The sequence below is a fragment of the Glandiceps talaboti genome, chromosome 1, assembly GCF_964340395.1.
Source record: "Glandiceps talaboti chromosome 1, keGlaTala1.1, whole genome shotgun sequence".
NCBI lineage: Eukaryota > Metazoa > Hemichordata > Enteropneusta > Spengelidae > Glandiceps > Glandiceps talaboti.
The window spans coordinates 21036497-21060100 of record NC_135549.1 but is presented as its reverse complement, the minus strand read 5'-3'; the positions used below and the strand labels follow the sequence as shown (position 1 = coordinate 21060100).

The 23604-nt window shown below is 35.3% G+C and overlaps 1 protein-coding gene across 1 annotated transcript in view; it reads right to left on the bottom strand.

The window, feature by feature from the left end:
* LOC144437225 (TBC1 domain family member 30-like) overlaps positions 1–23604 on the bottom strand; it is a 72949-nt gene that overhangs the window by 47855 nt on the left and 1490 nt on the right. Inside the window, exon 2 of the mRNA XM_078126126.1 lies at positions 11789–11953. Within this exon, the coding sequence (XP_077982252.1) occupies positions 11789–11953 (165 nt within the window). The remainder of the gene's footprint in view (positions 1–11788; positions 11954–23604) is intronic.

The window sequence follows — 23604 nt, the reverse complement described above, 5'->3', positions numbered from 1 at the left end:
TTTATAAGGTGATGGTGTTGCCAATAGCAACATAAGTGCACTGAATGTGTTCATTAACTAGGTCCATTGTCAAAATCAGATTTCAAAACGTTTAATATATTTTTTTCCAAAAAAATAATATCTGTTTTATGAATGAGATCTGAGTGCAAGGTCCAACAGTATAAGTGGATCAACATTTTGAACAAAAATTGAATTATTAATTTGCCAGGATTTTTAGCTGTTATGACTTTAAAGGGGTACATCTACTCAGCAGTTGATAGACTTCAATGTACATGGACATGTAGAATGACCAGCCACACACTACATGTACAGTGAGAAAACACAGTAAAACTTAGCTCTGGTAATATATGCTACAGGGTTTCCACACGTCGTCTCCCCTCCGCTATGGTTCTTCCTATCTTTAACAATGAGACTGTGAACAGATTTCATTCGCATGGCTGTTGGGAATAAGAACCACCCATACCCTTGGCAATGTTATACATAAACTCTATGAAGGTGGGTTAATTACTATGGAAATAGCTACTCTGAGGGGGTTGTCGGTGGCCGAGTGGTAAGCATATTGCCTCTTACCACCGTGACTACAGTCAGGGTTTCAACCCTCATCTGAGTTTGATTAAATTTGCCACCCTATATTAAAGTAGGAAGAATGTCATTCAGTTTCATTCTATTGGAAAACACAGGTTTTCCCTGGAGTGGACACTCCGATTTCATCCTGCACTAACACTGAACCCATGAGGGATAGTCGTCACTGTGGACTTATATAAGCACTTATACATATATGCTAAAAGAACTATCCAGTATAAATAAAAGATTATTATTCATAGTACTAGTAGTAGTACCGAACAGTAGTATGCTCATAGTTTAATCGTACATCTATTATTTTAAAGACACTGTATTCAAAATATAACTTTAGGGACTGCATTATCTTCAACTTGTTTCACCCTTACAATGAAAATGAGGTTGAAAGCCAACATTATGTTTTGTACATTGTTTGCATCCACTTTGCAATGACTTTAATACCTAGTAATAGTATGTAAGATATAGCATTTGTGTCTTGCTATCAGCTATCGCTCAAGTGGTTTAGAAGTCTGATAGGGCTGAACAACACTTTTAACACAGTCTAGGATTTGTCTTAAAGTGGAAAACGCTTCAGGTTTGTAAACAATATTTATTCAAGTGAAAATACTTACAAAAAAACCTTGATTACACTATTCCGGCATAATGTTTATGTGAATGCATGCCTTCTATGACATTATAATTGTCCTAAACTATTCTTGTGTATGTATAATGTTAATGTCAAAGCATGTCTTCTATCACATCACATTACAGGTCGCTCAAAGCATTATTAGAACAGTTGACTACATATTTGAAATTTCCGCAATATTTTTTCATATGCATGAATATTATGTGATTGGATCCTTTATGAGTTATATCTTTATATCAGGTTGAGTTCAGTCAATTTGCAAGTGGTGACCAAGTATGCCTGAGTAAGTAGAATGCAGCAGGTACCTTTTAAATACGTAGGAAAGACTGTGCCCCAAAACACATAATTCAGGTTGTACCCCTTTAATAAACTGAAGACAATACAATGAATACAAGATAACGCAACAGAATGATCACACAAAGACGACGGCACGTTGTATCAGTCAGATCTTTCCTATCAAATATGAATATGAATACGTGGTAGTGATATCAACGGCTATTCTCAAAAGTAAGTTCTTGTAGACAAAACCCCCAGACAAAAAACACCATTATGTTCCCAAATTGACATTCTACTATGACCTACCTCGATGTCCCAGGAGATCAGTTCTGTAGCTACCAACACGTTTGTTGTGTTGTTTTAAAAAGAAAACACGTTGACTTTCTAACCTTCCTTTTTTGAAAACAACAGCATAATGAAAACATTTTGTCCTTCCTCTTTTCTTTAATCCTTTCACAAGTTTAACAAAAACAATTATACTCGAGTTTAACTGAAGATATATTTAGATTTTACAAAAATAAAAACAAATATTAAATAATATTACGCTTTGGAAGGTACACAAATCAATGTCATATTGAAATAGTTAATTTACTTAGGAATTTACCAGATTTAAAGTGGCTATATGGATGAGGAGTGGGTATTTATTTTGGAGTTATTTATTTATTATTATATTTGCATATATTTTACAGAAAAACTACACAGTACACCAATTATAGTTGTCTTTTGTTTTCAGTTTTCAAAGTAACATTCTTCAGTATTACTGTATATCCATAGAAACAAACCCACTGGAGCCTTTATTTTAAAAAAATTATTGGAAATACTAGTTTATGGCTTTTTGTCCATCCATCCATCCATCCATCCATCCATCTGTCTGTCTGTCTGTCTAGCTATCTACCTCTATCTATCTATCTATCTATCTATCTATTTATCTATCTATCTATCTATCTATCTATCTATCTATCTATCTATCCATCCATCCATCCATCCATCCATCCATCCATCTATCTATCTATCTACCTACATGAATCTCTCTCCCTATCTATCTATCTATCTATCTATCTATCTATCTATCTATCTATCTATCTATCTATCTTCATGATATAGCTATTTCTTTATTTTTATTTAGTTAGTTATTCTTTTTACAACATTTTCATTTATATTCAATGTTTTCATGACTTATTTCTGGATGGCCACAAGTCAAACCGTTGATATTAATTGAATTTACACACACCAACACTTCAGTGTAATTTGTCTTTCTCAAAATCATGAGCTACTATTTATCAGATAAAAAGGATGTTATTCATAAGTCAGTTATGTATAAAGACACAGTCCTTTGAAAGGTTTTGCATTCACATACAGAATGTCATTAAAAGGAATGCGTTGGCGGAATGAGGTGCGAAGATAGGTGATTCTCCTCTTTCAAGATTTGGTGCGAATATGTCATTGCCTGATGAAAATTTAAAGTCAAAACTCGATGTAGTACGATTCTCATGAACACCCAACTGTGTAAATATATAACTAGGATCGTGGGCGAATATAGAGACTCGTGAAGAGTTCGCAAAATTAAACCTTCACCGTGAATTAAAAAAATATCGAGCGAATGAAGGTCAACACGGAAAGGCCAACATCGTGACGTCATGCGAGTGACGTCTTCAAATTCATGTCTATTTATTTCACATGTTTCGGTTCAACTAATCAATGAATGCACGAACCTCCGGGCACGGGAAATCACGGTTTGGTTGTCATGATCGAAATGTCGTGATAAATAAAATTGTGTACTCCAACTTTTTGTCACAAATCAATAACAAAAAAAAATGCATACGCGACGCCGGGCGAAATGACAATGAATTCACTAGTCAAGTTCTAACAAAGACGAAATGAATTACCTTTCTATTATGAACAAAAGAAATCAAAGTATACACAAGCGTACCTATATCTCAATTAATCTGGTGTAAAATATTCATTTATAATATTAACAAAACGGGACTAACAATGAAATTTAAAATCGTGAAAGAAATGTACCGAGAGCTGTTATCTCACCTATCACACAGCACTATAAGTCAGTGTTTTCCGCTCAATGTGAAGAAATTTCCATCCAAATGTTACGCAAATACTGAATCTGTTCAGCTGTCAGACTCAAGGATACCAATGTCAGATACAGCTGATATTGGTGAAGTTTAGCCCGCAAGTCAGTATCGAAGCCTTCAATTACAGACGCACTTCCGTATTTTCCCGAAGTAGAGCCAGCGGCGAACAAAGAGAGAGAAACTCGTGATAGCTAGCTTGACCGTTGGGAAAAAAGAAGGGGACAGAGCAGAAGGTGGCGAGAGAGAGATACAACAGGCTAGCAGAGACGATTTAGTTAGCTAGCATAAATGAAACTTCCATCGGCTTCGTGTCCGTCACTGAGTACCGAAGTAGTGGCAGACGACTAAACACGGTCATGGGATACAACGCAGTCAGCATTTACTATGTTCATTCAATGCACGTCATCGTCACAACGCAACGGAACGGATTTCAGATGCTGCGCATTGGCAAGGATTGCCATGGCAACACTTACTGAGTGCTGAGTGACGTCGATACGTTACACAAATCAACGTTAATAAGTCCATGGGAAACTACATGTCTGAAGTACTCCCAGACCATGATGGACGTTTCGTGCGTCACGACGTTTCCTGGTTTCTATTCTATGATTCTTTTGCCTCTAATATATGCACACAGCATAAAAGATTCGTATCTGACTGACTGAAGAGGCCCCAATGCTACTAGTTCTACAGAAGAAAAAGTGTACTGTAAGCCAGAAATATTACGAGTTAAAACGCCGGCAACGTTACAAGAAAGAATGGATATTGGAAACTCTTCGGAAAAGAAGAAATGGAAAATGATTGCGGTGAGCGGTGCCCATGCCGAGAAGAAAAAAAATCTTTCAAAATTTTGATATTCGGCACGGATATAGCACGGAGACGTCGATTCCATGTTGAATGAACATCTCACCTGGCGAAGTCTTGCTGTTTTGCGCGGCTGTATGATTATGGCTTACGTGCGATGTTTATCAGTAAGTTTGCTGAAAAGTTGCTATCTCGTTGAACACGCCCGCCCGTATACTTTGAAGTTTGGATGTGCCGCCACATAGATAGACGAACGCAGTTCGAAATGACATCGAAGCGCGGATCGTTCGTGACTTGACATGATGTAGTCAGTACCGTGTGGGAAATACATGCGACGACGAGAATACGTTGGCGTAAACTAGGTTAGGCCTAAATGGTTTGCTACAGGTAAGTCATTATAAAATTGACTTTATTTCGTTTCTTTTATTTTATTGCAGTGTTTTCAATCACGTATAATTCCTGAAATCGCTGGATCCTTGCATTGCCCGGCAACGAAATAATTCGTCAATAAACTCAGAATCGACATCCGTCACATGTGTGTCATTTTTGACATCGTCTGCGATATGCGTGCGACTTTGATCTGTACTTCGCATTGTTCTTACTAGTAGTAGTAGAGTATTTGACCGGGGGGGGGGGGGGACTCAATCTGTGACATTTTTGAAGTTACAGATGTTAACATTAAATAGGAAATTTATGTTTATTCATAAAAGTAGGCCAAATCGACAGCAGCGAACTCCACGAAATCGAAAATATGACGACCAGGCGCGCGTACGTGTGTTTTGCCGAGTTTCGTCAAACAAAGGATGTTTTAGTGATATTAAATGTGTCCATGGTCAAACACGGAATTTGTCTTGTTCAGATCCTTATAGACGATGACAGGACTATATTTATACTGACTTATAGTATAGACTGTGTTGCTTCCCTTCCAAATAAATTGGGTTAGTATCCTGGGGTTTGCATTTTGCCTAACAAACGAACTTCATTCATACCATACCACCTACTGTACACACGCTTTACATACGCTAGTCTAGTTCCTATACGGGTATCGTTACGATTTACACCTCAGCTCCGTGGTTTAGTTAGAAATTACGTTGGCACCCAGACTAATAATACGCTAACTTATGCGAACAATATGACGAACACTAACGACTCTACCGTAAACCACCAATTTACGATCGGCGATATTTCACCCATTTCCTAATTAGCAATATGTGATTCATGGTAGATTCTGTTACAGAGTGTGATTGACAATGCCTACAGCTTTCACGGATTGTTGTTTTCTTGCATTTGCCGTGAATCGTGACAGGCCGATTTAATTCTTTGCGAACCGTATCAAAACCTGTCACTGCCTCTAATCACTAGTGTAATATACGAGTGCTGACGTAAGTACTCTAGATCTCACTGATGTGATGCCGTTTAATTTTGTTTGGATCTGTTGTGGTTTGTCAATTTTATTAAAACCGGCTAATATTATCAAATAGCAGCACGATCTCTCGCAATCTGATTAAAATCTGATGTGGTGAAAGCGGCTAGATACCTCGATTTCCATCGTTTTGTGTCGTTTGTTTTGTTCCGGGTGATTGCCGTGGGAATGCAACGGTCACCCGGAACAAAACAAACTACACAAAACGATGGAAATAGAGGTAAATAAAGACACCTAGCCGCTTTAAGTTTAACTACATCAGATTTTAATCAGATTGTGAGAGATCGTGACAATGAAAGGATATACTCGTATATACACGTTTTTCAAGCAAATCATTTGTTAATTCGACTCTTGGTGGCGCTGTATAGTTGATGCGTACACGGATCACTGAGTTGACCTGCGAGGGGATTTTTTTTAAAAAAAGCAATGTAACATTCTTTGAACTCTCAATCGCTATTACGTCCACAGCTCTGATTACAGCAGTACGTAATCCGAATACTGCTGTATTGTGTTCAATCAAGCATCACTTGGAAATATTCAAAATTGTCAAATTTTTACAAGATGTAGAAAGTTTGTATATTGTAGCATAATTGACTTGACAATTAATTAAAATGTCATGTTGTGATTTTTACGGTAGAGAGGTAAAGCATAAATTTTGCAAATGTCAGATTCTAAATTGCTTACATATCCTAGCTGCACAATGCGCCCACTTAGACGAATTACCATGTTTTATGGCACTATTTTCGATAGTTCAAGGATGGATTTGAAAAGGTTGGAAGAGTTGATTGCATCACAATTGTCCGGCTCTTATAAGCTTAAACATCATAAAGTTGCATCTATTATATGTATCAAGTCCATTAAAACACATATGAAAAACCCCCCTCTCCAGCCATATCTCTCTCTCTCTCTCTCTCTCTCTCTCTCTCTCTCTCTCTCTCTCTCTCTCTCTCTCTCTCTCTCTCTCTCTCTCTCTCTCTCTCTCTCTCTCTCTCTCTCTCTCTCTCTCTCTCTCTCTCTCTCTCTCTCTCTCTCTCTCTCTCTCTCTCTCTCTCTCTCTCTCTCTCTCTCTCTCTCTCTCCTTCCTCCTTAACCTCCTATCTCCCAATTTATCTCCCCTTCATGTCCCTCCTTAACTTTCTCCTTATAAACACTTATAAACACACACACACACACACACACACACATACCTACCTACCTTGTCAGTAACCAACTTTATATCGAATACAGGTATGTCTATATGTTCATTTTATGTTCCTCTATCTATTCATTTTATGTTCCTTACGTTTCTCAGTTATCAATGGATCATAAAATTGTCTTGAATTGTCTGAACAATAATACTGACATAATTTCATTTTCACTAAACACAAACAACACTGCTAGTTCTTCATCTCAATTAAACAATTCACACATAATAATATAACTGTACAATCTATATCCTAAAAAAAGTCTCTTGATGTATGAACTGCCTGGCGTAGTTGGATGCTGGGGCTTCTGCTTTCTTTCTTGTGTGACTCCTGTCAATAGAGGGTGCCATACAACCACATGTTGATCAGTGTGGGATAGTTGTGTGGTCGCTGTATGCACAAAGTGGGGGTGATGACAGATATTGATTTTTCAACATTCAACATTACAGGAATAAAGGTGGGCAGGTGTTTACACAATTACTTGTAAAAACAAAACCATTTGTTGGATTTCTAAAGATCTTTACAGGACAGTCTTTATAAATCTGCTGACCGAAATTAGGGGTGAAAGTGCTGAGGATGTATATTCACCATCCACTGTCTATCATGATAGACCTGTATCAGTTTCATTCAAAACCATAGAACTTTTCAGATCCCTCTCTCTGTTGGTTTGCACTGGAAATACTCCCCTAAAAATACTAGTTTTAATCAGTTTCATGACCAAAGCAATACACATTATATTCACATTTTGAACATCTCCACGATCGTTGAAATAATATTCATTTTCAAAATGTCGTTCTTTTCCCTGCTTTTAATATGAACAGTAAATAAAAATGTATTTACTGGCCCGTGGGTTGTACATATGTAGAATTTTGATACAGAATACAATGGTTGTAAATGGTAGTGTACATTTTGTATGTACAGTTTTATTAGTACAAGTAGTAATAAGAATTAAAGAGAAAAGAGACAGACAAACTAACAGCTCACTGGTTGTACCGTGACTTTAAAGTGGGTGAGGATTTGGGTAATTATTTGGGATTTTTAATATATAAAATGCTTTTATAGTGGCTTAGAATTCCTTCTTGAAAAATCAATGTGAAAAAACATTGATCAAGTCTGCTTTTATAACTAAATGCATTGCAAAATGCTTTAAAACAATGTGTAAAAAGTTTGTTATTGTACATACAATAACAAACATTTTACACATTTATTAATTTTTTGCAATTTATTGAGTTACAAAAAAGGACTTGGCATATGTTTTTCAAGTTTGAAGCTATCATAAAATTGTTTAATTCTAAATGATAAATCCAAAATAAAGACCCAATCCTCATTCACTTAAAAGTATATGTGATGTGTATTATCACATTGTGATTATGTGATTATAACATTCATGCAGTGTTGTAGCAAACACAAAAGCTGTCACTAGAGGGAGCTATACTTATACAAAATTCATGTTTATAGGTTAGGCCAAAAAAAAAAAAAAATCTGGTTCTGGTCAGGGTAAACTTTCTAAAATGGTGCGACGACGCGCGTTTTTTTTTTTTTTCGTAATTTTTTTTTTTTTTTTGCAAATTAGTAAATACACATTTTTGACACTTTACATGCTCTCGGAAGATGTCATACAACTCTGGAAGTTGGCACTGTTGTATGGCAAGTTTTGTACGATGCGGATCAATCATCCATCAGGGCATCACTAGTCACATTTACAAATTTATCTTATCGCCCAGTGATTTGCAGTTATAATCCCATCCAAGATAATAATGAGTCTTGCCTTGCAACCACTGTATAGTGTCATTGTGCAACTTGTAACGTTAAATAATGAGAAATAGGTCTGTCCAACGGACGTAGAGGAGGCAGTGTTTTCTTTCGAGCACCGTCCATCATCAGTCTGATACGCAGTCTGTATACGCTACGATGTTCGACACGTCTTTCCATCTCATCGCAGCTGGAAAGACGTGTCGAACATCGTAGCGCATACATCCAGAGCTAACTGCTTACGCTACAGGAAAATCTTTGTATTCAGAAGGCAGAACGAAACGATCACCAGAACTAAGAACACCTCGAAAGTCAGCTGAATTGATATCAACATTTCGATTGCTCACGATGTACTCAAACTTCAGACATTTTCGAAACATGTGAGCGGTTTACCACCCAGCACAGTGAACACACTATTTCCCGTGATTCCCATCAACCACGCTCATCGTACATATTACGTACACATATCGTACGGGGGGTTATGGGTATGCAACAGTACGAGAAGAAAAGGGTACCCGTTACCAAATAGAAGTGCGCCATCACACGAGTTAAATTTTTCCGCTAGCCTTGCATACAGTGTTGATCGACGGGGAATTGTAAATAAGGAACGGGAAAGCAAAAATTATCGGAAAAAAAAGGATCGACGCGGGGGTATTCAGGGCACGCGCGCGCTGACCAGAACCAAACATATTTTTTTTTTTGGCCTTACATATGTATTCTGACATTTTGATATTCATTAATTCTGCGATAGAAAACTGAAAAACTGCCACTGACCATGATTTGGAAATAATATATGTATCTATTTTTTTTAATTGTTTAAAATCTATAGGTGTGAAAAGTTTTACAACCGTATCTTTTGGAAAACATAAAAGAAATGTATGTATACCACCTTTGTCCTGACAGTGCATTTTACATAAACATGTACACCTGTAGGGTTATATCGACACTTGATTGGTAACATAGTTTTTGAGTTGCGGGTAAATACATTGTATTTCATTTTTTTACCACAAGCATGGCTGAAATGTGGTCATTGACCCTGTCAATAGTAGATATACAGATGGCAGCCCTGAGTCACACATTTATTGTGATTCAAATATTGTCCTTGATTTTGGAAGCGTTTTGGATGATCTTTTAAAAAGTACCTGCATAATTCAACTATGATATGGAAACTGCAAGGTCAACTCAGAGACAGCCATTATGGCAATTGTGTTGAGACTGTTATAGATTTAGAAACACTTGGTCTAAGACATACATGTGTATATTGATGTTGTTTACCTACGCACTTTCAGAACTCACATACATGTGATAGACTATGACATTAGGGTTAGGGATTGTTAGAATACAAGACTGGGAAAACAGAATGTCTTTGCAGTGACATGGACATAATGTATCCAACACAAAATGTTAGCTGTTCCTACATGTACATGTACATACTTTGCCAAAGTCTATTCCATTGATATATTTCGCCAAACAGGAATAGTTATTAAAATCCTTATCATTTATGAACAAATCTGCCTGTAGGTAACACTTTTATTATTTACATTTTTAACACTATGGTTTTACAAGCGAATATGACATGGCCCCCATTGACTGCAGCGCTACTTTGGAAAGTTGGACCGGAAGTAGTGTGAGGGTAACGTTTTTACAAGAGTACTGTATACGAGCTTGGTGGAATGCCCAGCTTGAACTCCTGATGACCTCAAGGGCATCACTCTCCCATTTTGACTACACTATATTGCTATTTTTGTGTAATCTTAAAGGGCCATGTTACAGTCCTGGGGTTACTGCATTAGTGTTATCTTAATAAAGATTACATGTACATGAGATCATTCTTTTGTTCGGGATAATTTTTTTCAATATCTCTGTCAGACAAGTGTTACATGTAGACTTAATCCTAGTCTGAACTAGGCCTTTAACTACATGTACATGTACATGTACATATCAACTATGACTCCAACATTAGGGTACACACACTATGTATAAACAGTGATGTATGTTCTGCATAGATGATCTGCACTCTGTTTTTTGTTCTCACTTGCTTTTCTTTTGTAAGCTTAAAATCTACCTGTGTTCTTCTCTCACTGTTCTTAGTATGGTACTTGAGGTTCCAAAAAAAATCCTGGTATGAACAAGGTATGAATATATACATGTATGAAGAAAATTACACCTCTATATAATAGTAACCATGGTTTCCAAACCTAACCAAAACATTGTGTGTGTACAAATAAACTTTGTTTTTGTTCGTCTTCAAACTCCATGAAATCAGTATACAAAAATGTACCAGCAAGGCATACAGTACATGTATGTACATATAGACTGTCCACCCACACCGCTTTCCATATCACCCACATATCTTTTTATTTCAAATAGAAAAACATATTTAAGTCATTTTATCAATAAAAAAGTCCACCAAAAAAACCTATTCTCATTTACATGAACCAAGTTTTGGGTTGTTTCCTTGTCTGCATAGAGTACAAAAAACAATGTAGCTTGTTGAAGTTCTTATTTCCATGGAAACAAGTCAGTTACATCAGTTAATAGCTTTAATTGTCTCTAACTGTATCGGTTCAAAACCAATTTAAACTGAATTGATTCAGTTATTTAAAATCAGTTTCAAAACTGCTTACTGTCTCCATAAAAAAATTGAGAAATGGATTTGAATCAATAAACTGGTTTCAAACTGATGATTTACTTAGAATCAGTATAACACCCTCCCCTCCCCCCCCCCCCCTCTCCCAAGGTGGTTTTGAACCAATTCAACTAAATCAGATTAAAACTGATTTAATGACAAGAGAACTGACTTTTATTTGATTTCAACCCAATTTTACTATTCCACGTGGAGACAGGGAGAACAGAGAACAACCCAACACTTGGTTCATCTGGATGAGGATGGATATTTGTTTGGACTTTTAGTTGATAAAATGACTTTACTATGTTTTTGCTATTAAAAAAAAATAATTCCAAAAAAACACACCCTGTTACACCCTTAAATTTCCAACAAGTCAACAATCATATTGTAGCTAGAATACATGTACTAGGGGACTACTTTTTTTGTACTTACTGCGTTTTTGTGACACTGCTTGTAGTATTGCTGTTAGGATATCTTGGTTTTTCTGCATCTTAGCCATCCGCCGCTCTCTCCGTTTCAACTGTTTGACAATACGTGTGGAAAACATCAGGGATTCTCGATGTAGATCTTTCCTCATCTCTCGCAGCTTCTCAACACCTACAGATGGCATAACAATAAAACAATGCAATTAGTTTAATACTGAATTACTCTTAAGTTCAACCCTAGGAATGCCAAACAAGTGTATATACTAGCATGACATGCAGGACACTAAGGTCATACAAGTCTTGTTTACTATCTCAAAACACTGCAACTACAAACACATGTATTAACCCTTAGAATGCCACACTAGTGTATACACTATCATGGCAGTGATGACACTTGAGAGTCTTCCATGTCTAGCCACTATTCCAACACACTATGACTATATTCGTACATGTACTTAGAATGCCACGTTAGTGGTAACTGTATATATTATCATGGCAGCATACATGTACATGTACAATGTACGTGTTTCAAGTCTTATCACTACCAAAATATTCTTATAATTCCCAAACTTTTGTTGTGAGTACACTCCCTCCAGCTTGGTAAAAACAGCCTTTCCTCATTATAACTTTGACAATTTCCACACTCTAGAATTGATGTTTGTGTCAGGATAAAGCCATTGCTTGTGGTATGATAAACTAATATGGTGCCCTATGATAAAGGTACAAAATGTATGACTGATAGTTATATTGTACAATGTACATTTTATGTTTTGATCAGATCACCTGGTCGCAGTTGTTTTTATTGAAGTGGTGCAATTTATCCTACTATCATTCTGTATCCTGACATTTACACATATGCCACATATTTTTATTACAACAATAACAAGGGATTGTCATCTGTTCAATTCATCATCTAACTCCTTTGTAATTTTAGCACAGAAAAAAATAATGTCAACATCCAAACAACCATCCATCCATCCATCCATCCATCCATCCATCCATCCATCCATACATACATCCATCCATCCATCCATACATACATACATCCATGCATACATACATCCATCCATCCATCCATCCATACATACATACATACATCCATCCATCCATCCATCCATCCATACATACATACATCCATCCAAACAACCATCCATCCATCCATCCATCCATCCATCCATCCATACATACATCCATCCATCCATCCATCCATACATACATACATACATACATACATACATACATTTTTTGTACATATTCATAACATACAATACAACTTCACACTTCTGACAAATAGTTTTCCACCTGTTTACTCTACACTGTATGTATACATGTATTTCAAATGCATTAATATACAGAACAAAACATAACATTTCAAAATTTAAATTGTTATTCTTACAATGTTTCCAATATCCAAACTGTGACTACATTAAAACAAACACATCAGCTGTATACTTCATAAAGGGGACGATTATCTTGATATACACTAATACATTTTCTGGTACATAAATGCCACTTAGTTTTAATAGGTGTATCAATTTATACACTGACTAAATTCTCCATTAATATGTGGTACAAGAACTACATTAAATATGTAGCATGTTATTACATGTATAGCGCAATCATACAATGGAAATGGAATAGTTAATTCTAGGTAGGACAAACATCAAACATTCTAATTGCCAAACACGTATGAAAATAGTTGTGTGTATCATTTTCAGTATCAAATGTCATTTTTCTCATGTAAAAATCAACATCAAATTAATTACTTTGTTATTATTGTATGGATATATTTCACAAAATGTCATACAGGATTGCACATTGTATCTATCAAACTCGTTTATAAATATGAATGTTTTAAAAATGACCCAAAAAAAGCACAGGTGGTCATCTGTTTACAAGCTAAATTTAAGTATGTTATATTTACAGTTTTAAGTTAAATTAACATACACTGCAGTCATGTACAATGTACATATATGTACATGTATGTTGCCCTTGTACCTCCTCCATCCTTCCTGAGGTTGAGGCCTTCACACACTCACACAAACTCATGCATACACACACACACACACACACACACACACACACACACACACACGCACTAAAATAACACGCAAAATCAGATAGAACGTTGCAATGTACAAGGTATACCATATATGGTCATAGGGAATGTATATTGAAAGATTTACACAAGGCTTTGGTGACAGGTGAACAAACACATACACACATACACACACACGTGACAAAGTAAAAACGAGACTAATTTATCATATGCAGTTATTTCGTTGCCTTTTGTAGGATTTATGGCAGAAAACATTTTTCAAAATCAATATTCTACAGATGTTGTCTGCTCATCACGTCAGCTTTTGTCATATGTCACCAGAATTTACAATGGGAAGGGAAATGGAACCTAAATATAAACAAGCGAGCCAGCAGTCGAAAGAACTCTCCTGGTTTTTAAAAAAAGATTTTGCTATATAAATTTAAATGGTGCAGAAAATGGACAAGGTGAACCTCAAATATTACATTAGTTGAGCGTTTTCTAGAAACAGTTGAACTATGCTACAAAGTAAATAACCATAGTAGTTGTCATTCTGCATCGATTCTAATGAAACTTGCAATACATCTTCCTTTAATATGCTAAAGAACTGATTAGGTTTTGGTAAATATCTATGAATAGTAATGAGATCATTTGCATATAGTAAACACTTGTTAACCTCTCTGTCATGTTGATGTCAATCTAAGGATACTGCATCCAGGGTACTAACCCAATCAAATGTCAGACTATATACAGGTACTTCCCGAGGTTAGAAAGTTAACAGCTGTTAAATGGATGCGGATACAATATTCTATACATAGATTCTTGATTTATCATATCAAGAACACTCCACAACATGTCACCAAAACTATTTTATGAAGCCTATGGTGCATCTAATGTCAGGTGAAATCTGGGTCAATTAACTCTTCGCTTCTCACCACAGAGCTTCCCTCTGAAATTAGGCTTAAGTACAATGCACATACAATGTATACATAATATATGTACAAGGGTGTACATTTTGTCCCTTCGACAAAAAAAAGAAATGAAACATTCTACCCAAAAGGGCTGGGAATTACACATAAGTATAGCCAATATGACTTGGGAAATACCTCTTCCCCCCCCCCCCCCCCCCCCCAACAAAAAAGTCAAATTCAAAATGTACATATACATGAGGTACCACATAAACTACCTGTACTTTAGATCACATGGTAGTCTTCAACCAATAGCATTCTCTGTAACATCAGTATTATATTGAAGTTGTATTAGTCAAAGGCTGTCATTGTGTCAATATTAATCTAAGACTTATTGATACAAGTGATTGGGTATTTATTTTTATTTATGAAATGAACATTCTCACCATCAATCAAGAATCACTCTGCTGATTACACTATACAATATGTGTAATGTTTGTACTTTCAAACATGAGTTGCCACGTCAATTTACACTGAAATTGACTACACAAAGTATATATTAGAAATTTCGTATAATAATTTTGATGTTACCAGTAAAGACCTGATTTACAATAGCTTCTACCATAGCAAAACAACCCAAAAGTGTCATATCAGTGACATTTTTGGGGGTGGGGGGTGGGGATGTGTGTGTATTTACACATAATGTTTACTACTGTTTGTAGATACTTTACATCTAGAAATGTCAGTATGAAAACTTTCATTTTTTATTCAGAATGACATCATGTATTTATTTGGTACATGTACACGTAGCATTTTCTTCAAAATTATTTTTTTCAAATTTTGAAGATATTCCCATTTATAATAAATGTTTGACATACATGCACAGTACCAGTATATTTATTAGTAACTCTGTTGAGACCGTATTTTGTTCATACATGTACATATACATAATACATGTCTCTGACTTAATACTAATAATAGCTAAGATCTAGGAGTTTCTGGGAATTTTCATGACATGGGGTCTAAATGTTTGTGAGTTCCAAGGAGTCATACACTTATAGATACAACTGATGTGTAGACTACAATTCAATCACTAATGGATAAAAAGGTCTTTGTCTTGGACAGCCACAGCCATAACCATTTAACATTACTTGACCTGAAGAGGATTACAAATTTTTAAACAGTATACAGGTTGATTATTGTAATGACTTATATTCTCTAGGGGTTGCCCACAAAAAATAGGTTTGCTTTCAGGACTTTAACAGATTTACTGGGAGTGGTTTAAATTTCCCCGTTGTAAGGTACATGACAACTGAAGTTTTAGAGACATGATTTACTCAACTAGAATCTAGCCATTGACTTTAGAGATCTAGCAGTGATTATTATCAAAGATTAGCGAAATCCAATTTTTTTATATACAAATGTAGCTAGATTTGCATAGATCTAAAAGTGCAGGGCAGTAGTAATTGATCCAAATTCAACAAAGAAAGTCATTATAAAAATACAAGGCAATCGGTCCAGCTGTTTTTGAGTTTAAGTCGTTCACAGACAAACAGACAGACAGACAGACAGATGGACAGATGACGGCCAGACACTGCACCATAGCACTACTGGACCATATCAGTTCAGTTGTGCTCAAAAACCCGGATTTCCCTAGACTATGAAAAAAATTCAAAGGATTGCCTCTAGATTAATAGAAATACAAACTTTAGCAATTTTAATTGTGTATATAGTAATTGCGTACTAGAAATCATTCACGACTGTATTCAAATTTCAACAATACATTTTAAAATACAATTAAAACTTTAAATGACTTCCCACTGACAATCAAAATTGAACCAAAAAAAATGGGAAAATTCATTTCAATTTAATGGTGGCATGATTATCATCATTTTTATTTCCTGACAAAAAAATGACAGATGAAAAAAAAATTGTATGATACATGTATGTTTCGAGATGTGACAAGAGACATTGTATAATAGTAATACCACAATAGCTATATGCAATATGTGCATAAGTCGTGTGACATGTTGTCAAATTTTCTATTCATAGGATGATTCTCGCAAATGAGATACATTGTTCTGCTAATAATAGCCAAATTTTGAAAACTCGCCTATGGATATTATGCAAAATAAGTGAAACATACCCTGGATACAGTTACTGGTACCAACATTATATAATTTTGAATGATGCCTTCAGATTTTAAAAGTGAATACATACAAATGTATGTACACTTTGTAACAATGAAAGGTAAATATTTCACCACTAAAATGTAGTTTATAAAATTACCTTTCCAGAATTTCTGACATTAGACCATTGTTTACACCTCTTTATGCTGTACATTAATTAAAATATGCAAATGAATCAGCCTTCCACTTTTGTTTTGTCAATCTTATTAAAATTCGATGTAGATTTCGACTAATCGTTCATTGTTATTATATTTTATTTTATTTAATGTAAGGTCGCTTTGATTGGCTATTGGCACAGGCATAGGCTTGAGTTCAGATGTAGAGGAGGAGGCTATCAAGTCGAAAACGTAAACATGCAACACGAAGGTCAATTGAAGCAAAAATACCGAGGTAAAATAACAAGAAATGATTAGCTGACATCTACTAGTACTGGTACATCAGATTTTAATCAGATTGTTTCTCTCTCTCACCTCCCTCCCTCCCTCCCTCCCTCTCCCTCCCTCCCCCCCCCCCTCTCTCTCTCTCAGACAACCAGGGACACTCCCACCCCCACCCCCACCCCCATCCCCCCTAGCTTCCATCCCTTGGCAATGAAATGTACATTTCACTTGAAACAGGCAAAAAAAAGATGCAGAATTCCTAACATTACATAAAATGTAAATGAACTATATATGATTTTAAATTCACTAGATACATAAATGCACTACGTTTTGTTTACGCATTATACGTTTTGTATTGACTTCTTATCAAATTTCTGACTCATGCACATAACCATATTTTTGCCATGGCAACAGCTTCCTAGGGAACGAACAGATGTCTCACAGGGAAATACATGTAATCAAATAACATTAATCTGTTTGAAATGGAATATCATGATATCTAGTCAGCGTACGCCTACATTCTTTGATAAAATTCCTTCATGAACAAGATACACCACAGGTACCATATCAAATAACTATGGTGATAGGACTTTTGATGATGAAACAATATCAAGTTCTGTTGTAAACATAAAACAGCTACACTGTACGTCTTGTAGCTTTATCTCAGAGTTCTCCCAACAACTTATTTTCCTCTCATTGTCTCAAAAGATTGACCATTGCCAACCCCAGTATATCTGAATATACATAGATACATGTAGTACATGTACATGCACATGTACATGCATACATGGATATACTAGGTTGGCTGGACATTTGTAACGTAGGAAAATGATACCTTTATTGTTCTGGGTATTTACTGGTTCAGCAAGGAAAAATATTGATGAATACATTACAATATGAATATTGCCCAAACAAAGTGTATGGTTGGGAGATGGGTATTACAATCAACACAGTTACTAATATAAACATCAAATTATTACTACATTGCAGAGACGAGAAGGGATGATTCTGCAGTCACTTTGATATTTTACCATAGCTATCACATTTAGACATAGCCACACTGTGGGTACATGTACATGTATGTTTAGACATAGCCACACTGTGGGTACATGTACATGTATGTTTAAACTTGAGTTCAGAACAGTCAGAAAGTCAGCTATGGTTGCCATGGTTTCAGTTAACCAATACCTGTATGTGTCTAGGAGTATGCAAATCACATATGTCAACACAATAATAAACTGTTTAATAGGATCACACAACCAAAATATCAAATAAACAGACTGGCTCAAAACATTTACAAGTTTTCTATTCAAGTTGATACTTCAACAATGATGTACCTACATGTATATTTAATATATGTACACATGGACATGACATCCACAGAGTGCATTGCTTTGTACCACAATAATGAGTATTTTTAAATGTCATGTGTCATACATGTACATACATTGTATACATGTACACGTAAGTTTAATTATCGCATTACTCATAAATTTCCAAACTCATTTGACAAGTAAGCATTATACTAATTATAGCCAAACATGATTTGAATGAACAGGTTATAAAGGGTAGTGCATGTACATGTAGTACAAATTGTATATTCCAGTGAATTGCTGATTTAAATCCCAGATTCTTGCATACATGTATATGTAAGCGTTATCTCGTTAGTGGGGTCATATCCCGTAGGATCATTCCTTTGTTCAGGACTAGTCTCAGTTTCCCAGATTCTCACTGCTGGGGAACTCTTCCACGAAACCAAACAGACAAGAGTCTGTGCACTTTCAGGCAATAAGTTTTCAAATACTCACCTAAATTTTAATCCTAATTCGACATGGGCCTCAAATTCATGTACACGTATGTGTACAAATTGATAACATCTTGACAAAATTATAAAACTTACAATCAGTAAATGTTTAAGACCTACATGTACATTTAGTGCAACTCTGCACCTCATGTCAGCAACAGCCACTAGCTGCATAGTCTGGACGTCAACATGGTATCAAATCATCTCTTAAAGAGAGATCTTAAATTCGATGAAGGATATTGCTCATCCACTAACCCACACAAACTCACTGATCTCCCATTACATGTACTTCAATTGATACATGTACATGTATATGCAGTACATGAAGACATACATGTACATTTACTCCATAAGCAATAGCCAAGAAACTCTCCTACATGTGTATTACCAGGTATGCAATAACTAGGATTTACAGGTACATGTAATCAAGAAATCATCAAGTGACATTATTTATACAGACTTACATGGCTTCCATTGCAGTACATCGTTACATGTCATGCTGATCATTACTAAGCAAATAAATCATGTGACCTGTAAAGTGATAAAGTGATACCTGTCTAGAGATATTGAATCAGGTACAGTATATGAAATTTGCACATGCCATGGAAATAAAGGCTGAGGACCCCCCCCCCCCCCCTTTCAAAAAAAAAGAAAAAAAGAAAGTTGTTACCACTCCAAGAAATACATTTCCATAAACTATGATTTCAGAGAAACAACAAGTTTATCTTGTACCTTTATGTTTTATACCGAAAGGAATAAACACTCTGGAATCATGTTTGCATCCTGGGTTGAATTCATATTCTCGTGTACATTTACACAAGTTCAATGTAAAAAACATTTTAGGACTGCAATGTTAACCCACTTCCATTTCAGAATTTCTTAAAATTAACACTGTGACAGTAATTTTCATATCATTATAACCTTTTGTTATGCAAATTTCACAAGACTCTATCAATAATACAACTGACGCATACATACACCTGTACACACCCACGAGCAGACATTTCAGAATCATATTCTACAATGAAAAGGTCATTAAAAGGTTCACACCGAACAAACAGCATCACGATGATAAAAATAAAAATACCATATTTTGTAGCAATACATGTACCACTGTACCAGTAATATAAATTCACCTGTTGGTTGCATACATGTATCTAGATCAATGATTTTATTTTCCATTTGATAAATGGAATTCTCAAATTTTTATCATCCAAATCTCCAACAAGATACATTTTTAAGGCCTGGATATGGATTTTACACGCTGCAGATCATTATGCATGTACATGTAAGTGGTACACGTATCCCTGGTTACGTAGAAGACAAGGAAAATATTTCATGCACTCTACACATGTACAATGTATGTCCATACACATATAATGCTGAAAAACAATTACTTTTTTGTTTTCAGAAACACACCACAGATGAAAATACCAATTCCTGATTGCTGGTCAGTAGATAGTATTGAGACAAACTGGTATCGCATGCTTTCAAGAAATGATACCTTTATGTTTGTGTGCAGTATGAATTGCAACAGGCATGTACATTTGTACACATACATGTAGTGTTGCAGTACTTTTGACCTAAACTCTGAAGCCTTCCTTGTGAAAATTGAATTTGAAGCCATCCAGGCGACACATGAACTCTGCGGTCATCCTTGTGAAGACTAAACTCTAGAGAACATGCATGTATAATCCCAGTGACAAAGCCATCTGTGATACCTGAAGCCTGAAGCCATTCCTGAGACACCTGAACTATGAAGCCATCCAGGTAAAACCTAAACTCTAACTTAGTCAAGGCCATCCTTTGGAAACCTGAACTTTGAAGTCATCCTTGTGACACTTGAACTATTCAACTCAGAAGCCATCCTTGAGAAACGTGAACTTTGAAGCCATCTGGGACACCTTGTATAAGCCATCAGGACTCTTTGAAGCAACAATATTTCTGGGAGAAGAAAGCCAAAAAGAAATCATGCTGGCTTTTGAGCATGTCTAGTTTGTGTTTACAAAGCTGGCTGTTATAAGATGAAATAAGTTGTGGTCCAACCGAATTTTTTTAAGCTAACATGTACATGTACTTTCATGGTAACAAAGATTTTCAGATTTCCAGTTGAGTACCCTACAATGTAACATACATGTAACAACATACATATTTTAGAATTGTTTAAACTATATGCTACAACAAACATCATGCACAAAACACTAGTTGACTTGTACAAATCAATTATAAATATACTTAGTGCTGACATACATGTGTACTTACAATATCAAATAATATTAATTTCTGAAAATTATTTTGGAGGGGTAGATTGAGCTGTTACATGTATGCCATCTATTGTTGCTGTTTGTTTTCATTCTTTGTCTGTTCTTGGGTTGTTTGTTTGTTTCCTTATTGCACATGAACATCTGTTTCACACCAGCGTATGTGTGGGTGTATACCTGTATTATACATGTATATTGATATACATCATGTTTTAGCAATCATACATGTACAACCAATTTTATGACCTTGGCTAATATCAGGATTTGTCCCACTACTGCTGTGCACCATCTTTTTCAAAATGTCATAGGGCATATTTTTCAAAGTATCTTGGCTAACACTGTAACAGACAGCTATGACAGTAGGAATCAACTGACAATCTTGCTCATACACTAAATTATCATCATTTGCGACAGGTTAGATGAAATTCATATTTTTGGTGAAAGTAGTCAATGAGTTAAAAAATGTACAGTTGGTCATAATTGGATAAAATACATTCAGTGAATATATTTTTGTCATGAAATATTTGAATATGACATTACTTTACACTGTTACTTGTAATACAACATGTATTTGTGCATCAATGTAGCATTAAAGAGGAATTCACATTCTGTAAATTCATACTTGTAATGACATCTGGTGCATTAGTTTACATGTACATGTATATACATTACAAGTACATTGTATTTCACTCACTTTAAACTATTTGTAATGTTCCAAGTTCATGTCAGTGACCTTGATACCGTCAAAACAGATATTGATGTGCTAGGGTACATTTTTTGTACATTGTGTTTTTTAAGGAGATAATTGACTTCAATAGTAAGTATATACTGAACATTCAATACAAACACATCGATTTGTACATACACTTTACATGTACATTTAAGTCTACCACATGTTTTGTTATAATTAATATGACTTTACATGATTAGGTTTCAATCTCAACAACAACCTGTCCAAGTGCTAGTTTCCTTTCTAGTTTTCACAGCACAAAATGCTTGTCGTTAAATGTTTCAATCCCTGGTTCTTGCATTAGTGTTCTCTTTAAATGTCTTACCAGTGGAGTCAAAATGGCTGATAGGATTGCTCTGTGCCAACCTTTCCTGTATAAGTTCAATAACTCTGCTAGAGAATTATTTTTCATACCTAAATTTTAACCCTAATCTGAACTCACAATATTCTGCCATGAGAGACATCAACCTATTACAGTATTTAGTAAAGCCTGCAAAATTAATATATCCTGATTACTAAACCTTTTATAATCAAATATAATGTAGGTTGAAATTTTTGTAATTTTCTTATATTTTGGGCAAGACTTCATGTGTTATTCTATCAAAATGTTTGATTTCCATGACATTTTAAACAAAAATTCTCAAATATTCAAAACTGTATGGTGTAGAGTCAGCAATATGTACACATTTTTGTAACATGTTTTTTTGTGTTTTTCTGCCACCAAAAATATGTAACAACATCCCTTTTTTTATATACATGCTATGCAAATGTGAACAATAGCCATTCCAGTCAGACTAACAAGAAAGCCCTGCTGGCTAAATCAAGTGGTTAACTGCAACTCAGCAGAGTAATTAAAAACAGGAAACATTCAGATGAAAAGGCTAACATTGAACGATGATAGGTTAAAAGGTTTAAATTAATGCGAATTAAAATAATAGTCGAGGAGGCCATATCTATCAGCTACATGTAACATGTTAACTACATACTGTGTATATACCCCTTGAAATCACATGTACTGTTTCCCAATAATTCATGAATGTGCATGATTGAATTGTACATTTGAACACCAAATAAAAGCACCCAAGTTATTATATTTCATATTAAAATCATTAAATTACTGATTAAGTATTTAAAAAAAGGCCTGGCCCACAAATATGTATTTTGTATTATATTTTACAATGCAATACATCATTCGATTTCATGTCATATTGAATTAATAAACACTGAGTCATATCTGAAATATTAATGGACTCATATTTCTGACACCATTTATTACAAATCATATTTCAAATTTCTGAATGTTTTTACATCCTGTATAAATTGACAATCACACGTTGAAAAAATGTATACAAATTGCCCCATAGAAAGGTTAGAAGTGTCCTTTCTCACCACATGCTACACACAGCATCTGCACTAATTGCATAATTAATATTTTAAGCATTGTACAGAATTTTAGTTTTCTGGTTCTAGCAAGTGTGTATATAGCAAAACATTAACAATGACTCGGTTGTTA